The sequence below is a fragment of the Falco biarmicus genome, chromosome 2 (genome assembly GCF_023638135.1).
Source record: "Falco biarmicus isolate bFalBia1 chromosome 2, bFalBia1.pri, whole genome shotgun sequence".
NCBI classification, from domain to species: Eukaryota; Metazoa; Chordata; class Aves; order Falconiformes; family Falconidae; genus Falco; species Falco biarmicus.
In genome coordinates, this window is record NC_079289.1 from 26,263,067 (window position 1) to 26,285,538 (window position 22,472).

General features: G+C 33.7%; 1 protein-coding gene across 3 annotated transcripts in view; it reads left to right on the forward strand.

Moving 5' to 3' along the window:
- NBEA (neurobeachin) overlaps positions 1–22,472 on the forward strand; it is a 510,074-nt gene that overhangs the window by 146,523 nt on the left and 341,079 nt on the right. For all 3 annotated transcript variants that reach the window (XM_056329059.1, XM_056329057.1, XM_056329058.1), the window contains exons 11-18: positions 1,870–1,978; positions 4,282–4,434; positions 5,224–5,392; positions 14,473–14,552; positions 15,281–15,343; positions 15,452–15,549; positions 17,454–17,546; positions 20,670–20,778. In XM_056329059.1, coding sequence (XP_056185034.1) covers positions 1,870–1,978; positions 4,282–4,434; positions 5,224–5,392; positions 14,473–14,552; positions 15,281–15,343; positions 15,452–15,549; positions 17,454–17,546; positions 20,670–20,778 — 874 coding nt within the window. The remainder of the gene's footprint in view (positions 1–1,869; positions 1,979–4,281; positions 4,435–5,223; positions 5,393–14,472; positions 14,553–15,280; positions 15,344–15,451; positions 15,550–17,453; positions 17,547–20,669; positions 20,779–22,472) is intronic.

The window sequence follows — 22,472 nt, forward strand, 5'->3', positions numbered from 1 at the left end:
TCCTAAGTCATAAGGTTACTCATAAAGGTTGATAATAAGCACCATCTATATGGAATTTTCTTTGACCTATACAATAAAAAAAAATAATTCTTGAGTCTTAACCCATTACATTAACTTCTTATGGATTGCCATGTAGTAAAAATGATGAGTATTTTATTTTAGATGACAAATACTGTAGAAACTTTAAGTAGGGGTAAAAAAAAAAATTGATGCATATAACCTGGTTTGTAATTGATGTGACAGCTTGACAGGCTGTTTTGCTAAAAGCTTTGGAGTACTGTAAATGGATGTTATCTGTGTTCTTTTACTGCTGACATTCTGTGGAGCATTCTGTATGTGATTTTAGACTGATTATTATGACCATTCAACAATGAAGTGAGACAAGGCACTATTTCATGTTCACAGCATGTACTTTGCCTACACTGCGTACTTTTCGCATGGCAGCCTTGCTCACCAAATAGAATAAATCTTGTGTTTCTCAGCACATGGATTATTTTTTGGTGCTGGCATGGATTAACCAGTCTCAACATTTATTTCAAAGTAGAAGATTGTATTTGGAGAGCAAGTGAACCTTTATGTGACTAGATACCATAAATAAAGTTGATATTTATAAAATGCAGGTTGGACATTTCCTTTAATTCACTTTTTCATAGCTGCAAAGGCCACAGTTTTCACCCTTGCCTGTGCCTACCACCTGTGTGAGAACTTTAATGGTTGCAGATAGTTGTCTGTACAGCTAGGAACTGTTATAACTATTTTATTTTTAGAAAAGGAATAATGACTTTATGTATGCATTGTACATGCAGTACAATGCATTCCATCATCTACCTTTTTGAGATAATTGAAAAATTATTTCAGATATTTACCTTGTGTCAGAAATGGTTTTGGTTCTTTCTTTCTCCTTTTCCTGTGGGTTTTTCAGCAATAGATGAGTGTATTTTTGTTTCCCTCTCATCCACCTGAGTCAATTGTGATTTTTTTCCTGTAGTGCACTGATCTGTCGTATGTTTCCGCTGTTAGTTTTCATGACATAGTTTCACTTTCTTGCACAGTCTGTCCCCTGAAGTCTTTCATAGCTCTTCTATTTCTGAGCTGTCACCTATTCTGAGCACTTTTTTTGCCTCCCTGTGCTTTCTGAACACCTTACAGAAATTGCTGATATAGGCTGCTGAGCGATTTCTTTGTGGCCTCTGGGGTCTCGCTATACTTTCCTAACTGGGTGAAAGTGATTCTCAACTTTTATTTGGTCAGGCCTAGATGTGATTCTCATGTTTGGTCTGGAGGAAGTATGAAGGAAGCTCTCCACCCTGCTCTTGTTCCACTGTGTTTTGTGGTGGGCATTGGTGCCCACGTGCATGTTTAGCCATTTTATGCCATTTCTGTGGTAGTAGTGATTTGAGAGACTCAGTGTGGAATGATGACATACCTAGTGGCTGCAAATTTTGCTGTTTAGCATAGTTTGTCTGGATGGTAAAATGGTTGACATGGCCCCTGCCTGCATCATTCTAGCACTGTCAACTGGATACCACTCGTCATCTTCTGCCTCCTCCAACGCACAACCTTTAACTAAAACTGCAAGCTACAGGACTGGATATTTAAAACCTGGGATAGTCCTGGTCAAATCAGGAGAGCTGACACAGTGATTTTGCTCTTCTGTTTGAATATGAACTCCCACTTCTTCAGTTGTAATATGTGAACAATCATTGGAGAAATTTGTCAACAGAAAAAGTAAGATTTGTATTCTTTTAAGGGATTTTTCACCATTTCAAGCCTGTTTCTGTTCACTTAATAGCTGGTGAATATTGGGAATGAAACAGACTGATTTTTCTACATTTGTAATCTGAAAATATGCTTGTTCTTTATGTGCAGTGCTACCCTATTGGCTTTCTTGGTTGAGCTTCTGAAGAGTTCAGTAGCCATGCAAGAACAAATGCTGGGTGGAAAAGGCTTTCTAGTCATTGGCTACCTCCTTGAAAAGGTATGTTTGGGGGTTTATCCTCTTTGTTCTTAGTATTTCTACTATCTTTGTGGTATTTTCAATCACTTTTCATCTTCCTTATCCTCGTATATGCCAGTGTTCAAAGAATCAGTTTTCTGGCGTTGATCCTGCTTGTCTAATTTGTGCTTTTACTTCAGATCTGTTTGTGAATCACTTTAATGTATTTTTATTTGTGTTTCTTCACACTCTGTCCCCTAAACTCTCATTTAGGAAAGTTCTCTTGTTCCCAGTTTGTACAAGCATATCACAGATGTCATAATTTAGGTTTAAATTTCTTTTTTTGTGTATACTAATAAAAATTAAGCTAATCCTCTGTGGTTAAGTTCTTAAATTGCTGAAATAATTGCTCTGTTTTGAAGAAGAAAAACTGTAAACTAACTTCATTTCTGAAAGAAGCAGTTGCAAGAGGCGTTTCCTTTACTTGCTTGTTTTCAGACCTGATGACAGTTGTCACAGAACAGGTTCAGTTCAAATGCTTGTCTGAGGAACATTACTTGCTTCCTGGCCCAAAGCCCACATGAAACCATTTAATAACCAGAAAACAAACTACTGGCAGCTGTACTAAGATAGAAATATTCCTATATATTACTAATATCCTAAGATAGTAATAACTCCTATGATTGAATCTCATGGCTCTGACATTCTTGAATGTTTGCTACTGTATTTTTCATTAACATGTGGTCAATATAACAGTCATTTGAGAAGAAGTTATGACCAGAGTTTTGTGTTTTCTGATGGTGAAATTAAATAACAAAAATCTCACCTTTAAAAATATACTGAATTTTGAAGCAGAATGATAAATAATTTTTTTTCTTCTGCACCCTGTGGTATCTTCATCTATGGAACTACATTAGTGTAGCAGAAAGGCTTTACTTTCGCTGACGTAATAATTAAAAGCAGATTATTTTCTATGCTTCTGTTTTCCATACTAAGCAAGTGTGATTTAGTACATCGAAGAACTGGTCTAAGGTGGGGGTTTTTTTCCAGTGGTAGGTTTCCTTGTGGTATAACCAGAATGAATTTATGAAGCTGTTAGCTCCAGTTCTGTCAGTTATACACAGGCAGGCTACAGAACCCTCATGGAGTCCCTTTCTCTTGACTAGAGCACTGTGGTTTACACACATCAAATACGTCAATTTAGAATGCTGTAAGTGAAATTTAAAAAAAAAAAAAGAAGTTTGTGTATTATTCTGATTAACACCTGCTACAATCATTAAGCTCAGGTTATGTGACTATTATTATTTGTGTCACAGCATAATTCTTACAGGATATGCTTTTTTCTGGGTTTTTTTTATGCTATATTCTCCTTAGCTGCAGTTTTTCAGAAGGATGTATTTTATTTTTTCAATAGATGCTTATATTCAGTTTCCACACGTGGCAGGAAAAAATCCTTTGTTTGCTAGCCAGGCTCAATTTTATTATTTATAAATTATCTGGTTTTCATTTGCATGTGATCAAATGCTCAGAAAGGACAGAAAGCTCTTTTTTCCCCTGACTTCAGAATAACATTTTTTTCTTATTAGTTGCAGACTAATTGTGAATTGTGACGTACAAGCTAAAGGAAACTCAGCATCCAAGCTGAACTTGTATTATTGACAAACAGACTTTGCTTCTAAAAAAAAAGTCTGCATATTCCCAGACTGTACTTACAGCATTAAAAGTAATTGGAACATTTTGTAGAGAAGGCAAGGGGAAGGATGTTTAGTGGTTTCTCCTATTACTTCCTTTTGTTAACTTTGTATATAAAGGAGTTTGTCAGTCTGCATGCCATGTTACTGCATAGGAGCAGGTCTTAACCCTGATTTGATAGCATATACTATGAAACTGGAGGACTCTTGAAATTTGAGGAAACCTTGAACCTGACTCCTTCAAATCCCTACTTAGAAACAAAAGCAAGTCTACCAGTAATGTGTGGTTATATACAAAGATACCTAATTTCAGTAAGACAACTGAAGAACAGTTAAGGACTTCAGATGAAGTTCTCAAGGCACTGTGCTGTAAAATGTAGAATCCTACTTAGATTATAATAAAAACAAAACCACACAAACAAAAAAAATCAGTTATGGATTAATATTTTCAACCTCCTAAATGTAGCCATTAGAAAGTATAAGTTACTGCTATTTTTTTTCTTACTTTCATATTCAGTGACATAAAAACATATAAGGTTGCATGTATTTAGTAAAGATGACCCTGGTGAAAATATCACTTCATATTTCTACTGTAAGTATACAAAGGAAGAAGGTTTTTCTTTAGCTTTGTTCTTTCTGTTTATTTTTCTGCAGTCATCTAGAGTTCATATAACCAGGGCAGTTCTGGAACAATTTTTGTCATTTGCAAAATATTTGGATGGGTTGTCTCATGGAGCACCCCTACTGAAGCAATTATGTGATCACATCCTTTTTAATCCTGCTATCTGGATACATACCCCTGCAAAGGTAATTGAACACTTGAATGATGTTACAGCTTTCCTACAATGAAGTGAAATACTAGTATTCTTTTTATTCTTTTATACCATGGTGCTTAGGTTTTTCTTTTTTTTTTTTTTTCTTTTAAAACATGGTAACGGCAAAGATTGTTTTTATATAATGAAGTCTATACCCTGCTTAACTATATTCTCCAGCATTCTTTTATAAGTTCCTAAAAGCAGTTACATTCTTGCCTAAGGTTCTGGCTAATTCTATTTAAAATCTGTTTCTAGAAACCCAGTTGCTTTTTCAATGGCTGTATTACATTGTGTTCTTAAAGATTAAGCATAAAAGTATGTGTTTTTACTTGTAAGCAAAAGGTGAGATATCTTTTGTTACACATTCACATAAAGCTTTCATTTAAATTTAAATTTTGTATTTTGGTTTGATAAAAACTAAAAAATTATCGTTTCTCTCTAGTAATAATAAATAAGTTGTTTTTCTAAATAATCACATTTGAGGAATATGGACCAAAGTGAAAACTGGCATGGTCCTAAAATCTGAAAATGTATAATTTTAGTATTAAAAGCCAGAATAGAAAACAAACCAGTATATTCATCATGACAAATCATAGAATCAGAGAATTTCATTTGGAAGGGACCTTTGAAGGTCATTCAAAGTGTCAGTCCAGTCCCTGCCCTAAGTAAACTGTAAATATTTTTAAGTTTTTTATATCATATCCAAAGTCCTAAAACCCCTACAATTTAAGGTTAGTAATACAGAACTTAAATTTATGTGGATAACTATTTCATTCTTCAGGTGCAGCTGTCTTTGTATACCTATTTGTCAGCTGAATTCATTGGAACTGCTACAATCTATAACACTATACGCAGAGTAGGAACAGTACTGCAGTTAATGCACACACTGAAATACTACTACTGGGTGGTTAATCCTGCCGATAGCAGCGGCATTACTCCTAAAGGTCTGGGTAAGTACAATGCATTAGAAAAAAACTATAAGTATTTCTTGTATAGGAAGACTTATGATGTAAATGTGTGAAAGTTCCTTGGATCTGTAGACAAGGAGGTAAGTAAATGGCGATAATCGGTACCCATGGTCAACAGAGAAGGACTATGCAAGTACTTATGGTGTATCATACGCCTCTGATGATAATTCCTTATGTTTATATGTATTCCCAGAAGATTCCAGCTCTGGTCTTCACTCACATGGCATATACTTATGTGGGCACACTTTAGGGAACATTAAAATCACTAATTTTTCTTCCATGACAAAGAGGAAATATTAAGCATATTTCATATGCCAAAGAAAGCTTTGTGGGATTTGAATGACTGGTAGTGCTAAGTGACCTTGAAAACACAGTGGAAACTTCTGGTTCTGGCTGCTGAGATTCTCTGAAGCTATACTTTGAGTTTAATAATATTTTTTCTGTGCCCTTATAAACTAGAGATTGTTTTAACTTTGCTTGTAGTCATGCGCTTAGCTTAGGAAGCATTGAATGAAACAACAAAATACAATAATACATACTGGCTAAATGCTGCATGTAACAGATGTGTATTAACCAGAGCATCAAATCGTTCTAATCCTATACACTCCAACTGTAATATCATTATGTTTAGCTGACTACTTGAGTAAAGCAGGGAGGATTTGGCTGAAAGTCTCTTAAAAAATTGATTGATACAGGAGAATATATTAATTATCCTTATGCTGTAACTATTACTGTCATGCGGAGAAATTGAATAATTGGGAAATGTTTTAGTACTGTCACATAACCAAATATTTAAGAATGTGACATATATAATGTGTAAGTTATTGAATAATTCTTAATTTGTAAGGGAGCTGTAGGTATAGGGCGTTTCTTCAATTATTTTTTTTTATAAATGAAAGAGGAAGGAACAATTCTTACCCTAGATTAGGTATCCTAATAGGCAGTGAAGATGTAACTTGTTCAGGCTCCCAGAAAGCTGCTGGTGGTGCTGGGACCTCATTTATACTTCTCTCATAGTATAATATTAGGTGAATGAGATTCTTCATAAAATTATTAACACTTCCTTTTAAAATACCTGCTAAAAGCACACTATTCTCTGTTCATTTGAATGAGAAGTTTTTAATATCAGATGATGAAAATTAACTGTGGGGGTTACTTAATTACCTTGACATTTTTGTCAATGATAAAATATATTTTTCACTGATACTGATTCTGGGTTCCTTCTGCAAAAATAGTTATTTTTTGGTGCCTACAATGAAGGTGTCTCTATCTGAGCTAGATGTCTGCTGATTACAGACAGTGGAATGCAGAAATCAGTAGCCTGTATATGGGTTTTTCTAGCATCATTTTAGCCTCTGTGGGTCATCTCACTTGCCTTTCAGAAGGATGCAGGTGTCCTTTGCATCCTGTGTCAAATCTGCTTGTTCTGTGTAGGTATTTCAGATGCCTTATGGCATGTCAAATGTCACTGATAAGTATGTTTAGGAAACTGTGTCCTACCTTTAGTTAACAGAGCCTTGAGAACTATTTTTAGTTTGAAAGGTAGTTCCTTTCTATTCTGCATTGGCTGTGTTGATTAGATCTCTGTTGACTTCCATGGAAGGTGAAACTGGTCTCACGTGTTGGAAACTAACTGTAGGTAACTGAAATTAGGATGAGCTGAATCCTGCTCTGGGAATGACTTTATCCAGCATCATGCTTTCAGACCTCTACTTTGTTGAGGGTTGCATTGTCATGCTGCATAGGTGCAATTTTACCATCAGAATCAGGCAAGTTAACCGTCTCTGAACTCAGTGAGGAATTAAGGTGTTAAAAACTCAGCTGAGCAGCCTATAATATGAACATTATATTTGTGACTGTTCCAGCTGTTGGAAGGTGAAGTTATTGCTGTAATTCTTTTGGGGCTTTGTTTTTTAGGGTTTTGTGTGCGTGTGTGTTTTCTTCTTGTTGTTTTTAATTAAAGAATGCCTGTACTTCTGTGTCACAATACTAGTACCTAACAACATTTTGAAAATATATTGCATGTTACAGGCTTCCCTCTGGCTAAGCTTGCTCTTTTGTGGAAACAGTGTGACATTTCTTTCTGTAGGAGGTATGGCTTGTTTTTATCTTGCCCAGATCTGCCTCTCTGCAGTTAGTTGTATTTTGGGAGTACTTGTATGTGTAATGCCAGTTGAATAACTAAAAAGCCCTATAATGTATTCACCAAAATCTGAAGAAAAGGCATGGGGTACACAGGGACACAAAATTAGGAATAAGAAGTGAATCAGTTAACTCTAAATTAGCAAAGGTATGGCTGTATTACTTCCCTACCTTTTCTTACATCCTTACCTATTTTAAGAATATAGTACATTGTCTTCTCATTTGTGTCAGTTCCAGACAATATTCTGTTTTTCTTGGGAGGGCAACCAGGTAGGTCCCTGAAAGGTAGTCAGATAGTGCAAATTACTGGTTGTTTTGTGTAGCACTATGACACAAAAATCACAATTCCTAAGGCTTTCATACAGTAGTTAGGAAGGCATTTGATAAGCTGTGAGGCCATGCGCATTTTCAAAATACATATTATTCACGCTACCTGAATTTTCTCCTATTTTTTCTTTAGTTAGATTTATAGATATACTTCTGTAAAGGTAAATCTCAACTTTCTTCCTTGTTCTTTATCCTCTTCCTTCCTCTTGCTTGGACTGCAGAAAGCCCCATATAATTGATACAAGAAAGTATTCTCTTTCCTGTCTGTAAAAATGGCTTTCCTTGGGTTGAGTTGAAGAATGTCAGCTTACCATGGAAGAAAATCATTGACATAGCAATGGACATGCAAATTCAGCACAGCTAGGGAGTTTTCTCCACACAAATCAGCACTAGGAATTTTTTGGCTATCATTTCACAGGTAGCTTCAGCTTCTGACTGATACAGTTGTAATAACGGTGGTTATTTGCAGACAGATGGCTGTGGAAATATAATAATTGCTGAGGTGATGGGTTGCTAAATTTAATTTTATATTCATTTCATATTAGGGTTTTTTTTTTATCAAATTCACATTAATTACTTTGAATTGATAAAATTCCTGAAAGCTGTTCAAAATGTTTAATCACCTGGATATTACATTACTTCTCTTCACCAGATGCTTTCTCTTTTAACATTTAGTGCAATCTGCCAATGTGATGTGCAAGTCTGGCTGATTCAGGCTTACAATTTTAGAATACAAGTAGCTGTAGTTAATACACTTAGTGCTTTTTTCTTTCCACCTCTGTTTTCAGCAACTCATATAATATTTAAAAAAAGTTAACTGTTCTAGGATTTTCATTTTGTGTTGATTTTTATTAGCCTGCATAGAGCCACTAATGCCACATGTAGCCAGCAAGTTTATTATTTGTTAAAATGTAGAATAATGTGTAAAAAGAAGTTTGTAAATGTGAGACGCTTACCCTGTAAAAATACAACTATGTGAATAGTAGAGTTACTGCCTTTAAAGTAGCATATGATATTTCAAAATGAAAGAACAGGACCCATTGTCTAGGAACAGTAATTTTACTGTAAGAGACAGAAAAATGTCATAACGTGAGAAAATGTCATAGGATATTCCCTTATCAGAGGCAACTGAAACTCTAAGCTAACTTGACATGAAACTTTTCAGATCTGAAGACCACTGTAATGGAAATCTTTCCAATATCCAAAATTTGACTGGATGTGTTATAGTGCCTTCAAATAATATGCTGTCTTATTAGAAAGTAAGCTTACTCATGCAGACATTTTAGTAGTGTGATGCTTTTTTGTCTTCCAGGCATATCATTTTTTATGCAGAGATATTGAAACACTTTTTGATGTTAGTTTGATTTACTATTACTTGCAGACAGTTACTCTGCCTCAAGGTTTTATTGCCTTACCCTGCTTTAATAAAGCACAAAGTGGGTGAGTTTTCTGTACTGACAGTTTAGTATACTTTGTTTGAAGCCAAAGTGGCTCAATGTTTGAGCTTCCATTTGGCTAATGCTGTTTTGTTAAGAAATGAAAGCTTCCCAATGGCTTCTACTGGTATTCAGCTTATGAAATAGGAGGTGTAAATGTTTTTTAATTAATTAAAAGGCTCAAATATTTCTTTCAAATTTGGGTTTGTGTCTTCTCTTTCATTATTGATTTCCTGTTTCAAACTGGTATTTCTTACTGGATTCAGAATACTAAATTCATATGGTTTTGTTTTCTTCTGCAGTATTATAAACGCTTTTTCAAAATGTGTATTTATAGGCTTGCTTGGTAATTATTCTTAGTAGGTTTTACGTTTTAGATGCAGATCCACATAATGGAGGCAAGGTTTCTGTTTAAAATTATGAGTTTTACTTTCTTTTTTTGTGTTGTATTTGTGTTTGTTTATAATTACCAGTTATAAATAGGTGGCAGGACAAAAGTGGCTTGTGTTTTCTTAAGACCGTATTAAAAGTAATATTACTTAAATAAAATAATGAAATAAGTCTTATGTCAGGAAGAGAAGACAAAGTCAAACCAATTTCCACAGGAAAGAACCTCTAAACTTTATTATCTTTTACATTTTACACTTGAACTATGTTTATAGCTGTTCGCTTGATTTGTCATATGCGTGCCTTTAACATTTTGTTAAATCATATAGAATAATTGTAAAGGCAGGAGAATATCATACCGTTGCCCAACAGTTGAAGCATCTAAAGACAGAGCAAAGCAGGCAATTGAGTAAAAATTATTTAAAATTATATTACTTCTTTCTGTTATTATTTCCTTTTGTAGATTTAGGGAATGAATAAGAGGACAAGTTGGGAGAGATGTAACTCTATCTTGCTGTGGTAGATGGTGCATTTCAGTGATAATACTTCAGGCTGCAAGAGATGTCTTAACATTATGTTACCAGTCTTTGTTCTTCTCTGATGTTTCATCTTTTCAAAATATATACTAGACTGATATTTAAAGGAAAGCCAAGGTGTGATTGTCTCTCAGAAGGAGCAAAACACACATTTTTAATATCAAAGCAACAGAGAAAAATTTAAACACACTTTTATTTTCATCTTTGGATGTCTACTAACAGTTAGATTAATATATTTATTCACCTTATTAAAGAAAAAATATGTTTATGCATTTTTTAAAAAAGTTCCCCATGTTGCTGAATTAATTTGATGTACAATTTCTGCAAATTGAAGAGAGAAAACTCATTAGAGCCCACCATAATATTTATGCCTTGAAAAATCTTCATTTGAATTACTTACCAACTGCATGGCATTCTCTGACAATAATGATGGACTGACAGTAGAGCACTAATGAGAAAGCATAGAATGAAGGCAATAACAAAAAAATAAGCTATTGTGAAGGTTTTTTGCTTAAAAAAAACCAACAGAACAACTTAGGATACTCAGTGTTAAGAACTCTCAGAAATGTTTTGTGCTAAATTGTAATTTTGGACCCTGTTGTGGGGCATCCCTATGAAATACTTGCAACTTCATTTTTGTATGAGAGAAATATGCATTTTAATTCCAGGCTACTGAGTAGTGTAGTTCATTTTTGAGCTGTTGGCCAAGCATGTCTTTTTCTCTTCTAGTGTTTCCTGCATGTTTCCCAACTCTTAATCTGAAGGGACCTTTATGAGCAGTGTCTTGGCTCCTCCTAAAGAACACATAGTTGTTAATGACAAGTTAACTCGTGTTAAATAGAGTTTTCAAGACCATTTTTAATGTCCAATATTTTTTAACATAAGCTAGAATAGAGTCAATTATGAAATTTATTACAAGGAGAAAGTAAGTACTTTTTTTCTTTTTGTGGATAGAAGTTGCACAGAGTTATTCCAGGGGCTGGGTTAGAGTGGAACTCAGTTCTCATTTGCTTTGCAATGGTAAGAAAAAGTCGGTCTTTCTGTGATCCACATAACATGCAATGTTATTTATGCATGTGTGGAGATCGGATTCTGCTAGCTGTATCATGTTTTATTAATTTAAGTAGTTGAAAAATCATGCTCTTCACATATAATAAAGCCAGATGAAAGAATGTAGCATTTGGTTGCTTGTTGAACTGCTAACACATTATTTTATTTCCAAAGGCAGGATTAGGAATCATTATTTTTATTATTCAAAGCTCCCAATCAGCTTTTTTACACCAGTACTGATTGTACTCTACTGTATGAATATGTTTACCTATTTGCTCTTAATTAATTCTGGTTTATGCCCCTATAATTGGTCTGTGCTGCAAGGCTGAATTGGATACATTTTTTCAAATTATTTTTGTCTGGATAAAGCTGGCTAACTCCCATTATGAGTGTATATTAAAAAAATGTGATGTAAATCATGTGCTATCTGCAATAAATACATACACAAAAAAATCTAAAACCAAGAAATAATTTGGTGACTCATCCTAGTGTGGGATAAAGAAGACATCCTTTCTCTTTGCCAATTAACAAGAATTTTGTATTAGGGACTTATGGTTCCTGTACCAGATCTTAAAAGGATTACCTTTGTTGTTGATTTGAGTTTGGTTTTACTCTTTAGCAGTGCTGTTTATCAGTTTCTGAGTAACGGTGATACCGAATTGTGTATATCCAGTGATGGGCACAAAGATTAATGGACATTTAAAAATTTAATTAAAATTAAAATACTTTCCAGTGTTTGAATTAAAAACCAGATCTACTTGTCTCTCTCTACCTCAGTATATATGTGTATAATGTATATTCTTTAATTAGAGCATAAATTATACCATTGGTCAATAAGGCATTTTTTAAATAAATCTTCAAATAGTAATGAAGCCAAAAAGTGTGTGACATAACAGTTATAGTGGCAAAACATTTTATGTAGCTTTACAACTTCCCAGATTAATTAATTCCATTCAGTCTGTATCAGATGACTGTTGCATTATTATTGCTGCAGTTCTTTCTTCCTTTCTTTGTACCTGTCTACTGTTACACAGCCTCCAGTTTCTCCAGCCTCTCTTATTTTTCTCTTCCAGTCCGCTTTTAATTTTTTGAACTGATAAAGTCTTTTGGGTAGAAGCTGTCCCCTTTTTCTGATTCTAATGCCATCAAGCTTCAAGGCACAACCAAAATACAAGGAATAAATCGTACTGGAAGACCAAAGGAAAAAACATTGTTTTGTCTACTTGGCATATAACCTGCAAACAACTGCTTTAGTATCTTCTATGTGTTGAAGAACCCTTTCCAGGGTTCTCACATAATTCCAGAGGAACTAGTGGGTATGTGAATAAGAAGTATGAAACTTGAGTATCTTTGAACAGGTTCCCAGTCATTTTGGAATATCTTCTTTTTAATCCCTCCTTAAAATTTCTGTTACAGAAACACTTTGCAGAGCTCCCTATTGCTTTAGTGTTCTGTTTTGTGTTTCTATAATTAGTCTTCCAGAAAAGACAAAATGCCTCAGTTTTTGGACCTGGTTTTCAGATATTGCCTGATACTGAATCCCCATAAGGAGTAGGAGGGAAGAAGATATGCAAAGAAACAGATTTCTGCGATACAGTTAAAGGAGCTGAATCTGCATTAGGGAAAAAGAAATAGCTGCTAGCTAGAAGCACGCCATTGCCATAAAAACACATGCAATACTTAATGTAGTCACATCTAGTACCAAAAAATTCAACTTCTATTTTTACAACGGGAAATAGAAGTTTCATGGTGCCGTTAGAATGAATGGGTATAAAACTATTCTTCTACTTTTAAAGTCTATGTGACAGATTTTTTACAACAATATTCTTTACTGCTTTTACACGTAGTAGCAGGGAGAGGTTTAAATTTATTTGCTCCTTTCTAAAAAGTATGCAGTTCTTCTCTCTGCACTTCTAAACAGGGAAGAAAATTTGAGAGAGTAATGACTGGTTTTGTTCCTGCTAGTCAAACAAATGTAACTTACCTTCAGGTTTTTCCTTGTTGCAAACTTGAATTAATGTGTTTACAGCAGTGGCTTCACTTCGAAGAGTGGCACTGGAGACTATTAAAAAACCTTCATTACGAAGCTGCATTATCTGGATTGGTAATAATGCTGAGAGATTCTTACTAAGCTTTGATATGTGTGTATAAGCATAAGATGAAATGGTTGATGAAAAGATAAATACAGCTGCACTTATTTTCACTGTGCGATATTTAAGATTAGCTATGACACACATTGTTTGAAAAGTAGAAACTCAACAAAGGAATTTCCAGTTCATCCTTAACTATTGCGAGGGGAGAATGAAAAGTACAATAGAGCAAGTTTCAAGTGAATATGGTTGTTCAGGCTCTGTTTCTGTTTCTTATTCAATTTTTTAGATACTTCTGGTTTCCTAATGTACTTCCTTAAGCACAATTGTTTAAAGTATTATAGAATACAGATTTTTTTTTTTTTTTTTTGCTAGTTTAATATTTTCTTCAGGTGGTAGTTTTGTTTGGTTAAATAGCTTCAATTTCTGCTACAGATTAATGGCCACTGCTAATATTCATTAATCCTTTCTCTGTTGGTTTTCATTCAGATGGTATTTAACATAGTAGCTTGGTTATTCCAAGTTGTTATCCCATATTTTAGGTGAGATTCAACTTTGTATTCTGACCCTTTTAAGTTTACATATCCACAGTGTAGCCTGTAGTAAGTGTTTAAACTCCCTTTGTTTTCAGTGGAATTCAACTCAGCGGAGTCAATAGAACTAATATTTTTTATACTGAATTGGGCACTGACATTGGGTCAGTTGAGTAGATCTAGTCAATAAAGCGAGTAGTTGCTTTTATTGGGATTTTAAACTCCTGGGTCATATGAAGACACCTACAGAAAATATACTTTAATTTAGTTGTGTGAGTCTAGACCTGATTACTACCTTTTATCTTCCTGTGTCTGTGTTTGAAAAAAACCCACAACATATATGTGGATTTCTTTTTTTTTTCCAAATGAAACATCACTTACGTATATTGGTGTTGTAAATTGTGATTCTGAAAGGTTATAAATTATATGATTTGCAAATGTGAACTTTTATATAATGAATAGAATACTTAATATGTTGTAAGAACTGTGATTTCCTTAAGAAGCGACAGTCATTAAAGGAATTAGTTTATATTTAAAAGTGGTTTATTTTGCTTTTTCCAGATGGTCCTCGACCCTCACAGAAAGAAATCATATCACTAAGGGCATTTATGCTTCTGTTTTTGAAACAACTTATATTGAAGGTAAAACAGTATATTTCAGATGTAAAACAATGAGATCTGTTATATACATGAAATAGGACCTTTCATATTATAAATATGTAGTACTTGTCAGGTATTGTATCTGTTTCTGGTTAGGTTTAGTGTTCATGCACATACTTCTAATCACCATGGAGGTTGTAAATCCGTACAATATTTCTTATTAACCTCACCAAAGTATGCCATATATATTTTATTAACGGTACTTGCAAAAACAGTATATAACAATACAGAAACTTTCAGGTATTTTGTTTGGGTTTTTTTTTTCTTTTATTTTGTGATAACAGATAGTTGCTTGATTGGTTAAATGAAAAAGGTAATGGCAGTTAAGTTAGTTATTGCTTTATCCCTTTTTTTTTTTTTTTTTTTGGTTGTTGTTCTACCATTGGTTGAAATGGTCTAGGACTCATTCTGTTACAGCTGAACACTAGTCTTTGAGGTATAATCTGCCATTTGAGACCAGACTGAAAACTGGTATTTTCTGGCCTGGCTTATTTCTTCTGGTTTCTGACTTCATACTGTTTTGAATTGGCAATGTGGTAAGGCAAAACAATGAAAAGAAAGAGAGAATTTTGTCTTTTCAGTTTAAGTAGAAAAAAATGTAGGATTATTTGACTTGGTCCAAGTTTTTCTTAAGTCAAACTTAAAGAATGTGTAAGAATGTATTTTCTCTGAATAATGCCCCTCCTATTTTGTTTGTTTGTTTGTTTTAGGATCGAGGAGTGAAAGAAGATGAACTGCAAAGCATATTAAATTACTTATTAACAATGCATGAGGTACATTTTTGTAATTACCTGTCTTTTACTGTAACTAACTATACCAGCTCTATCGGAAGCCTGCTGTTGAGGTTAGTTTGTAGAATAACATTGATGCTTGTCATACAGGATGAAAATATTCATGATGTGCTGCAGCTGCTAGTGGCACTAATGTCCGAACATCCAGCATCCATGATACCTGCCTTTGATCAGAGAAATGGGATACGGTAAGAAGTGAAGTGAGAAAATATCTTAAAAGTAGTTCCAGTATCATCACTCTCCAGATTGCTTCTTTTTCACATAAATATCACAGTTGCTGATCTTTCAAACTACAATTTTATTAATTTAGGCTATTTGTTTGTTTGTTTGTTTTTTCAAAAACAGAGTGGGTTTGATAGCTTGGAGGAAAAAAATTTCCACTTAGGATTATTATTATGATATTTGAAGGTAAATGTACTGTTGTACTTACTTCTCAATCTCAAATAGAATATGTAGTTAACAAGATGTATCAAAAAGCCAAGTATCTATCTCAGAATAATTTTGAATAGTCCATCTTCAGATGTTTAATGTAATCTGGAGGGAAGAAGAGGAAAACAAGAGAAACCATGTGCTAACCTCTCAGATTCTCTCTGAAAAGAGCAAAAAATCTATCTGTGGAATTGATATGTTAAGCTGACAGTAAAACTAATAACTGTTAATTGCCAGGAAAGCAGTGTTGTTGTTTTCTTATGCCTAATTTTTTTTTTCAGACATGAATAATTTTCATGTTAATAATTTAATATTTAATATAGAATTTTATTTTGTGATGTTCTGAAAATACTTGGGAAAATACAAGGGGCTTGCAAAATAGGGCGAAAATAACCTACCTGATTTCTGCCAAAATACTAAGATCTTCACAGAAATACTTGTACTTAAAACTGAATGACAATGCTAGTTTAAGGAAAGACTCGTTGTACTCAGGGTTAGGACTTTGTTTTCTGTTTATAATTGTCTGTATTCAGACCAAATTCTATTATTGACACCTTTCAAATAAGGGTCAGACTGATCGAGAGGATTTAAGACATCTTTATGTAACATTTGTGGTACCAGTGTTAAAACTGCTTGATGATGCAGTCTGTGTGTTTAAAAGTCTGTGTCAAAAAAGTGGATAGAATGCACAGTACTGCAACATTTAAGTATTCAAAAAAAATGTCTTAACATAGAATTAGGGGTTCATCTGCTTAGGTTATCAGAGGACAAAAGCCTCAGATGTTGTTTAGTAATAGCATCATTCTTTTCAAAAAAGAGAGATATTGTCTGCTGAAGTGCTCCTTAGTGAAGAAAGACTAAAAAGAATGGCTAAAAGCTGAAGCTCAGCTGATTCAAATGGGAAACTAAAATATAAATTTCAAAATTTGTTGAAGAACAGTCCAGGAAAGAGCAATGTTTTCTGTCTCTTGGTGCCTTCAAATCAAGGGTGATTACTTTTGTGAAAGACTGTAGAGTTTGTGCTTAAGCCAATCATATTAATTAAATAAGGAATAAAGTAAATTAGTTAAAAGTTGAGGCCTTTTTTTATCCAAGATTTAAAAAAAAGATGGTGTTGGGGTTTTTTTACTTCAGATTTGTTGCAATGAGGATACAGCTTCATAGGCATGTGTATATGGGGTTTTGTGTAACATACTGCCATATTTTACTTTTAACATATGAGACTTCAGTATAAACATCCTGTGGTGAAATGCAGGTACCCTGTCCTGTGTAGAAAGGATACTGAGTAGGGTTTTTCAAAATGAAAAGTTTTTCAGTAGCATTGAGGTACTCCAGGAAACTCGAGGATGTGACCTTATGTGCTCCAGTCTGCTTCCTTCGTCTTAAGCTACATCTGCTCAGACTGTCTTTGATTGCTCCAAGGTTGCTTTCTGTTAAAAAACATTGAACTGAACCAAAAGACATCATTTATCTTACCTAAAGAATTCACAATCAAGTTTTTATGCTGTGCTTGGTGCTTTTAGTATACCATTCCATTTTGTGTAGCTTACTATTTCTGTAGTTTTATTTATTAAGAAATATCATAGTTCAGTGAAATACAATTGCTATATGTGGTATTTAGTTATAAACTGAAAAACTTGTTGAATTTATTTTTCTTTTTTAGAGTAATTTATAAGTTGTTGGCTTCCAAAAGTGAGAGTATATGGGTGCAAGCTTTGAAGGTCCTTGGATATTTTCTTAAACACTTGGGTCATAAGTAAGTGTAGTTTTTAAATTTTTATAGTGATGTATTTAAGTTCACAATTCTTCCCTTGTTTTTCATTATTACTGTATATTCTTTGACAGTCTTCAGGAATTACTTAAAATAAAATTGTTAGCTTTTCTGGTCAATAATTTGCACACAGAGATAGCTTTATATATTGGGTTAAGATTAATTTTCCAGTTAACTTGTTACCACTGTGATGTTTGAAAAGATAGAGTGATTGTCTGCCAAATATATGATATTCTGAAATTCAAGTCTTTAAACGATTGAAAAACATTTTCCAAAACTACATATTATAAATGATTATTGCATGTTCATCTAAGGATAACAGGAAACATATGAGTATAATCAAAAATACGTTGCCAGAATTTTCAGTGTCATGGCAATAACAGTTTCAGAGCAGTACTTTTAAAAATAGCTTTGAAATGATGGGAAAAAAGAAATAGAAGAATATGTTATTCACACGGGAAAGTTTCAGAAAAGCAAACAGACTAAGTAAACGGTTATAAAAAAAAGAGGTAAGGACATATCTGTGGGCAAGAAATATTCACATTGTAAAATAACTGGTTTCGTGAAATAGATGTACTTAGTCTCATCTTCCATATTCTGTGTTAAGAAAGAATTAAGAAGCATGCAGTGCTGTGTAACCTACTGCTGCTCACTTTTCCCCTTCTGCATATGGTATTCAGCTTCCTGCTGGGGTTAACCCAAAATGATATTCCAGTGGGAGACTGTGCAGTATAAAAATTAGCCATGTCCTTCACAAGAGACTTCATCATGTAAAACCTCCTTAGAAGAGAAAGGAGCTAGGAATGCAGCCAGAGTGCGGTATTGCTAGACATGCTTTTCTCAGTAAGATCAATAAAGTATGACTGTATAATTGAGAGACAGTTAGCTGAGAATATGCTCCCAAATGGGATTTTTCTTTGGGGATCCAGAAAGCCTAATAGTATTCTGGGAATTAATAAAGCAAATTGATAGTCCACTCAAGAATCTCCAAGGGCACTGAAAATCATTCACATTGATAGGAGTTGGATTAAGTAAAATACGCCAGATGAACGTTCAACTTGTGCAAAAGCCTGATTGTGTCCAAATATATACATTTGTTTAAAATACTTCTTATTTATCTGGTAAATCAAGTAGCAAACTCTGTCAGTGGAACATTACAGAAAAAAAATATGAGATTTTTGAGAATCTGAAATTTCATTTTTCAGTCCTTCCTTAGCATCTACTTGTAATTATGGATAGATTGGTGTAGTTTCCATTGTTGAGTGAAAGTAAATAGCACAAAATTAACTTTATTTTTCATGTAATTGAAGTAATTGAAATCCACTTGAATAGTCTGTGTAACTTTCAAAGTTTTTTTTAAAATTTTCAGACCTCTGAACATCTGTAAATATCCACATTTTATGTAGATTTCAGCATGTACAAATGCACACACACACACACCATTTTCATATCTTACACCTAGTGTTTGTGAAGTTTGCCTAATTGTGCACGTACATATGTGAGCATATGCATGATTTGATAAAACTGTAGTCAACAACAGGAAATTCTAAGGCATTGTGAAATTATAAACTACATAAAATTATACAGCACTTACATTTCTGTTTCACAGTATAGGAGACAGGAATTGTATTTTAATACACTAAAGCAGAATTGCTTAAAGAGATGTTATAATGTGATTTATGAAATCTGAACCAATGCAATATTTATGTAGGTACAAAACCAATTACCATTGCTGTAGTTCATATATATTCATCGCAGAATAAACTATAGAGTGGAGGTAATTGATTCTTAGAAGTGACCAGTAATGTGTTAGGTGAGAGCCTGAATAACTTAATTGATTTTCCTTTGTGATATGTGATGATAGACTACTTTGTCTAACCTTAATAGCTGGCAAAATCCTTTTTTTTTTTTTCGTGCTATGCCATCTCTGATTCTTTCTACAGCACCACTGAAATCAGTCTGTTATTTACTTTTGCGTTTTATCTGCATATTTAAACCTTCCAATGGATTTTCACTTCCATGTGCTACATCATAGCTTATAAGGTTGCTGTTTCTTTTTTCTCATAAGTAACTCACAAACTCTCTTCTGTGCACAGAAGAGTACACACTGTTGTAAGTTGTTGTGACTCTCTTTTGTGGTTATTTGAAAATTATAATACAATGTATGAATTTCAAAAGTTTTTGAATGAATCTATGTAATTTAAACCTGTGTTATTATAATCAGTAATCGTGAAAAGGGAGTTTCTTAGCTTCTGAGTGCATAAAATTTTACAGAAATTTTGCTGTACTTTTTGTTATTTCATGTTTTTCTGCTGCTTTAATATAGATTATTAATTATTTTGAATATTATTTCATATTCATTACAGTAGTAGATAATTTTAATTATGCAGTTTAGAAGTCCTCTATATATTTATAATGTTATATCCAGTTTTGAAAGAGTAGTGGTTTAGGACAGATGGAGTTCACTGATGAGAGCTGCTTTCTCTGCTTTTTAAGATTTGAGTAGTATTTGATCCTAGCTGTAAAAATCACTTCAGTCACTTGGAATGTCATAACTTTTTCAGGATTTTATTTCTTTTGCATTGGAACTTATGTTATTCCAGGATTTAATTATTTTGGCTACACAAGAGAATGCTGTATAAAGTGAATGGCAGTACTGATAAATTCATATGTGTTAGTGTGTATGTTGGAATATCTGATGTTGGATTGTCCTCTAAGTCTTTGAGAGAGCAACAAAAAATGTGTTCTGCAGTGATCACATTTTAGCTAGCCTATGAACATCTTGAACCCTTTCAGCTTGAAGTAAGATAGAAAGGGATTCCTTTGTCTTTTTCCACTGTAAACGTCATGGAGGGTGACAATTATGCATCATTTCTTTTATACAAAAACCCAACCCAAATATAACATTGTGTTCTGAGAACCTCTGTGTATTCCTACAATTGCATTCATATTGGGAAGGATCTTAAATGGTTTTTATTTGATAATATTTATAGAATAACATTTGAGAACTTTTTAGTACATCAAAGTAAGTGGCTTTAGGTTTTTTGCATTTACTTAAAATGTTCAACATGCTTGGTGTTTTCCTGATGTTTTTATTTTCTCTTCCAGGCGAAAGGTTGAAATCATGCATACTCACAGTCTTTTCACACTTCTTGGAGAAAGGTTGATGCTACACACAAATACAGTGACCGTTACAACATATAATACACTTTATGAGGTACAAATTATTAAACATAGAGATTGTTATCTCTATTGAAAAAAAATTATTAATTAGTTATATTGTTGTGACTCTGTGTTTTACAATATCCTGATTCTCATGTCTTTTGAGAAAATTTTAGATACACATTTTAAGTATAAAACTTTCTACTTACAGTATTACAAAGGGTGATGGAAGAGATCCTGCTGCTTAAGATGTTTGTCACTGTACACACACACACACAAAAAGTTACTGCAGACCTCCAGTTGCTATTACTCCTCAATTGTTTGGAGGACTCTGTTTCCATTACAATGAAAAGTGCTGGAGGCAAAGGGATGCCTTCTTTTCCCTTTTTCTTTTTCCTTTTCCTTACCATTTCTTTCAAGTTTACAAAAGTTTGAAAAGTGTTTTTTCTTTTTTGACTACTAATGTTGATAGTATGCCAAAATTATAACTGAACACAGCCACTTTCATGTAACAGATACTGCTTGAGGTGAGTGAATATGACCTCGAAGCATTCAACTGTTCTATCAGGCACTTGCAGAAACTTCAGTTTTGATGATGAGCAATTTTGTTAAAGCAAAGTATTGTCAACATCAAGTTGGTTGAAACCCATATCCTCATGCCTGCAAATGCATAAAGATCATGTCCAATCTCCAATTATTTTTAAAATGGTGACTTAGAATTGAATCTTTTGCAATTTCTGAGGATCTTATGCACTAGGAAGATTATTATTATTTTATTTTTTTTTAATCATGAGTAGGTGTAATGGCTGGATACTCAGGATTGGTTCCAGGAAAGACATGGAAGACTAAAAGAGTGGTTGGTATTTAGGGTTCTTGGTCTGAGTGATGTAGAAAATGTTTTCCTATGATTATAGAAACCTAAACATCATCTATTTACCAATGATTTATTCGGATATCAAGGTCTTTTTTATTATACATATCTAAGCTTACCCTGTGTGGTTTGACCGCTTGGGTCTCATAGTCCAGACATCCATGCATTCAGATTTCTGAGAGCTTCTGTGATTGGTATTCTCAGAAAATATGTAAATAACAAAATTAAAGTCCTCATGGACTCCACAGACATTTACATTTGAAAAAATAGCCAGCAGAGGAGAAAAAGGAGTTAAGTGCTGTAAGTACAAAGGATTTGCCAAGGAACTGATGTAGATATTTTCCATGTTCTCTCATACAAAGCAAAGGCGTATTTGTATTCTATTTTAAATACTGATATGTAAAGTCCCAATCAAAGGTACTGTGCTTACAACTGACATTAATTTGGTTATTGATTAATGAATGAGCTACAGTTCTACTTTAAAATATATAAGAATTACTAGTGAAATGATTCTATTTTGAAATACATTTGCTTGAATGTACCTATTGAGAATCCTGTGTGAATACCCTCAAATCTTTAGCTTGTTCTTAAAAATAAAGTTGCGTACACAGAATGAGAGACAGGTATGCCAATGCAAAAAGTTTGTGGTGTTGCTTCAGTACAGATTAATTAGTTTGTCAGATACAATTCATGAATCAGAAGAATGATCTGTCTTGCTCATTATGTGAAGCCCCAGGATTTTTCCTACGGAATGCTGTCTGTGACTCTTCCTCTTTCCTAGCTGGAGAAAACCAAACGCGCTTTTAAGGATTACTGGGGTTTGTTATGGTTGGAATTTATGAAAATATCTTTTGATGTACAATGCTAATGAAATAATT